The 2,774-nt window shown below is 52.4% G+C and overlaps 1 protein-coding gene across 1 annotated transcript; it reads right to left on the reverse strand.

Annotated features, from left to right (window-relative positions):
* Nucleotides 1-800: 800 nt before the first annotated feature.
* On the reverse strand, nt 801-2,526 carry LOC113980207 (elongation factor 1-delta-like). The gene is made up of 2 exons (XM_027707437.1): nt 2,182-2,526; nt 801-902 (listed from the first exon to the last, which is right to left on the reverse strand). The coding sequence occupies exons 1-2, from the start codon at nt 2,524-2,526 to the stop codon at nt 864-866; spliced, it is 384 nt and encodes a 127-aa protein (XP_027563238.1). The 3' UTR covers nt 801-863.
* Between the last annotated feature and the right edge of the window lie 248 nt (nt 2,527-2,774).

The following is a 2,774-nucleotide window of genomic DNA, read 5'->3' on the forward strand; positions in this document are numbered from 1 at the left end:
CCAACTCCAGGGATTTGGGACATCCCCAGCTCCAGGGATTTGGGACACTGGGCACCCCCATCTCCAGGGATTTGGGACATTCCCAGCTCCAGGGATTTGGGACACTGGGTACCCCCTGTTCCAGGAATTTGGGACATTCCCAACTCCAGGGATTTGGGACATTGGCCACCCCCTGCTCCAGGAATTTGGGACATTCCCAGCTCCAGGGATGTGGGACATTCCCAACTCCAGGGATTTGGGACACTGGGCATTCCCAGCTCCAGGAATTTGGGACATCCCCAGCTCCAGGGATTTGGGACATTCCCAACTCCAGGGACTTCCCGGCTCCAGGGCCATGGGACACCGGGAATTCCTGGGACACAGCCAGGAATGTCACCTGTCCTCTCCCAAAGGCCACACCCTCGGGAATGTCACCTTTCCACAGCTCCAGTGACCTGGGCACGCAATGGACGGGAAAAGAGGGATGAAATCCATCCCAAACCACCAATTCCGGGATGTTTCCTGCTGATTCATCCCGGTTTTTTTAGTCAGGACTGCCAGGGGTTTCTCCCTCGGGAAAGGGGAGTTGGAAGCACCTTTGGCACCCCCAGACCTTCATTCCCAAAATTTAGGTCCTCCCGTATCCCCAGGTCTTTCCTTTCCCAAAGGGAACAAGGAGGAGGAAATCATGGAATGCTTTGGGTTGGAAGGGACCTGGAAGCTGCTCGAGTTCCAACTCCTTCCTCTAGTCCAGGTGGCTCCAATATCCCAAAATTTCCCACGGAATCCCGCTGGAGACGGGAATAAACCCCCATTCCATGTGCACTTCCAATTTCCAGCTTTATTATTCCCGTTTCGGAGGGAAAAGGATCCCAGTTTTCCACCTAAATCTTGTTGAAGGCGGCGATGTCCACGCTCTGCACCTGGAATGAGAGCAGAGCCCTCAGGTCATTCCAGGCATTCCCAAGAAAACACATCCCGGTTTTCAAACCCTCCCTCTCTTATCCCGCTCCAAGTCCTCCAGGTAATTCCAGGCGTTCCCAAGAAAACACATCCCAGTTTTCAAACCCTCCCTCTCTTGTCCTGCTCTGACAAGTCCTCCAGGTAATTCCAGGCATTCCCAAGAAAACACATCCTGGTCCAAACTCTCCCTCCCTTGTCCCACTTCAAAAAGTTCTCCAGGTAATTCCAGTCATTCCCAAGAAAACACATCCCAGTTTTCAAACCCTTCCTCTCTTGTCCTGCTCCAAGTCCTCCAGGTAATTCCAGGCATTCCCAAGAAAACACATCCCAGTTTTCAAACCCTCCCTCTCTTATCCTGCTCCGATGAGTCCTCCAGGTAATTCCAGGCATTCCCAAGAAAACACATCCCAGTTTTCAAACCCTTCCTCTCTTGTCCTGCTCCAACAAGTTCTCCAGGTAGTTCCAGACCTTCCCAGGAAAACACATCCCAGTTTTCAAACCCTCCCTCTCTTGTCCTGCTCTGACGAGTCCTCCAGGTAATTCCAGGTCTTCCCAAGAAAACACATCCCAGTTTTCAAACCCTCCCTCTCTTATCCTGCTCCAAGTCCTCCAGGTAATTCCAGGCATTCCTAAGAAAACACATCCTGGTCCAAACCCTCCCTCTCTTGTCCCACTCCGAGTCCTCCAGGTAATTCCAGGCATTCCCAAGAAAACACATCCTGGTCCAAACTCTCCCTCTCTTATCCCGCTCCAAAAAGTTCTCCAGGTAATTCCAGGCATTCCCAAGAAAACACATTCTAGTCCAAACCCTCCCTCTCTGATCCTGCTCTGACAAGTCCTCCAGGGAATTCCAGGCATTCCCAAGAAAACACATCCTGGTTTTCAAACCCTCCCTCTCTTATCCCACTCCAACGAGTCCTCCAGGTAATTCCAGGTCTTCCCAAGAAAACACATCCCGGTTTTCAAACCCTCCCTCTCCCATCCCACTCCAACGAATCCCCCAGGTAATTCCAGGTGTTCCCAAGAAAGCACATCCCAGTTTCCAAACCCTCCCTCTCTTGTCCCGCTCTGATGAGTCCTCGAAGTAATTCCAGGCATTCCCAAGAAAACACATCCTGGTTTTCAAACCCTCCCTCTCTTATCCCGCTCTGATGAGTCCTCCAGGGAATTCCAGGCCTTCCCAAGAAAACATATCCCAGTTTTCCAACCCTCCCTCTCTTATCCCAATCCCGGACTCACATAATCCTCGAACTTGGTGATCTCCTCCTCCAGGATGTCCGTTCCCACTTTTTCGTCCTCCACCACGCACTGGATCTGGAGCTTCTTGATCCCGTATCCCACCGGGACGAGCTTGGAAGCTCCCCAGAGCAGCCCATCCATGTGGATGGAACGGACACATTCCTCCAGCTTGGCCATGTCCGTCTCATCATCCCACTGGGAAAAGAAGCGGGAAATTTGGGAGGTTGAAGGGTTTCCCCGGGATTCGGCAGCGATCCGCTTTTTCCTCGGTTTCCTCCCCTTTTTCCGGAGTATATTCCCGTTTTCTTTCACCCAGGGGGACACCAGGACACCTCTTGGGATCATCCAGTTGATCCAAAGTGTCCTTTGCCGGTGGGTTTCACCGGAGTTTGGGAAAGGGAAGGATCCAGGGAGAGCTTGGAGCAGCTTCCGGTGTCCAAAGGGGCTCCCGGAGAGGGACTGGGGATAAGGGATGCAGGGATGGGACACAGGGAATGGATTCCCAATGCCAGAGGGACAGATGGGATATTGGGAAGGAATGGGATACTGGGAAGGAATGGGATATTGGGAAGGAATGGGATATTGGGAAGGAA

Source organism: Neopelma chrysocephalum, unplaced genomic scaffold (genome assembly GCF_003984885.1).
Source record: "Neopelma chrysocephalum unplaced genomic scaffold, ASM398488v2 Primary Assembly neopelma1_93037, whole genome shotgun sequence".
Classification (NCBI taxonomy): domain Eukaryota; kingdom Metazoa; phylum Chordata; class Aves; order Passeriformes; family Pipridae; genus Neopelma; species Neopelma chrysocephalum.

Excerpts from the sequence above, each read along its gene's own strand:
- LOC113980207 (XM_027707437.1), bottom strand. The coding sequence starts at position 2,526 with ATGATCCCAAGAGGTGTCCTGGTGTCCCCCTGGGTGAAAGAAAACGGG. Across the intron at positions 903-2,181 it reads TCACCAAGTTCGAGGATTAT|GTGCAGAGCGTGGACATCGC; the intron begins GTGAGTCCGGGA and ends CTCTCATTCCAG.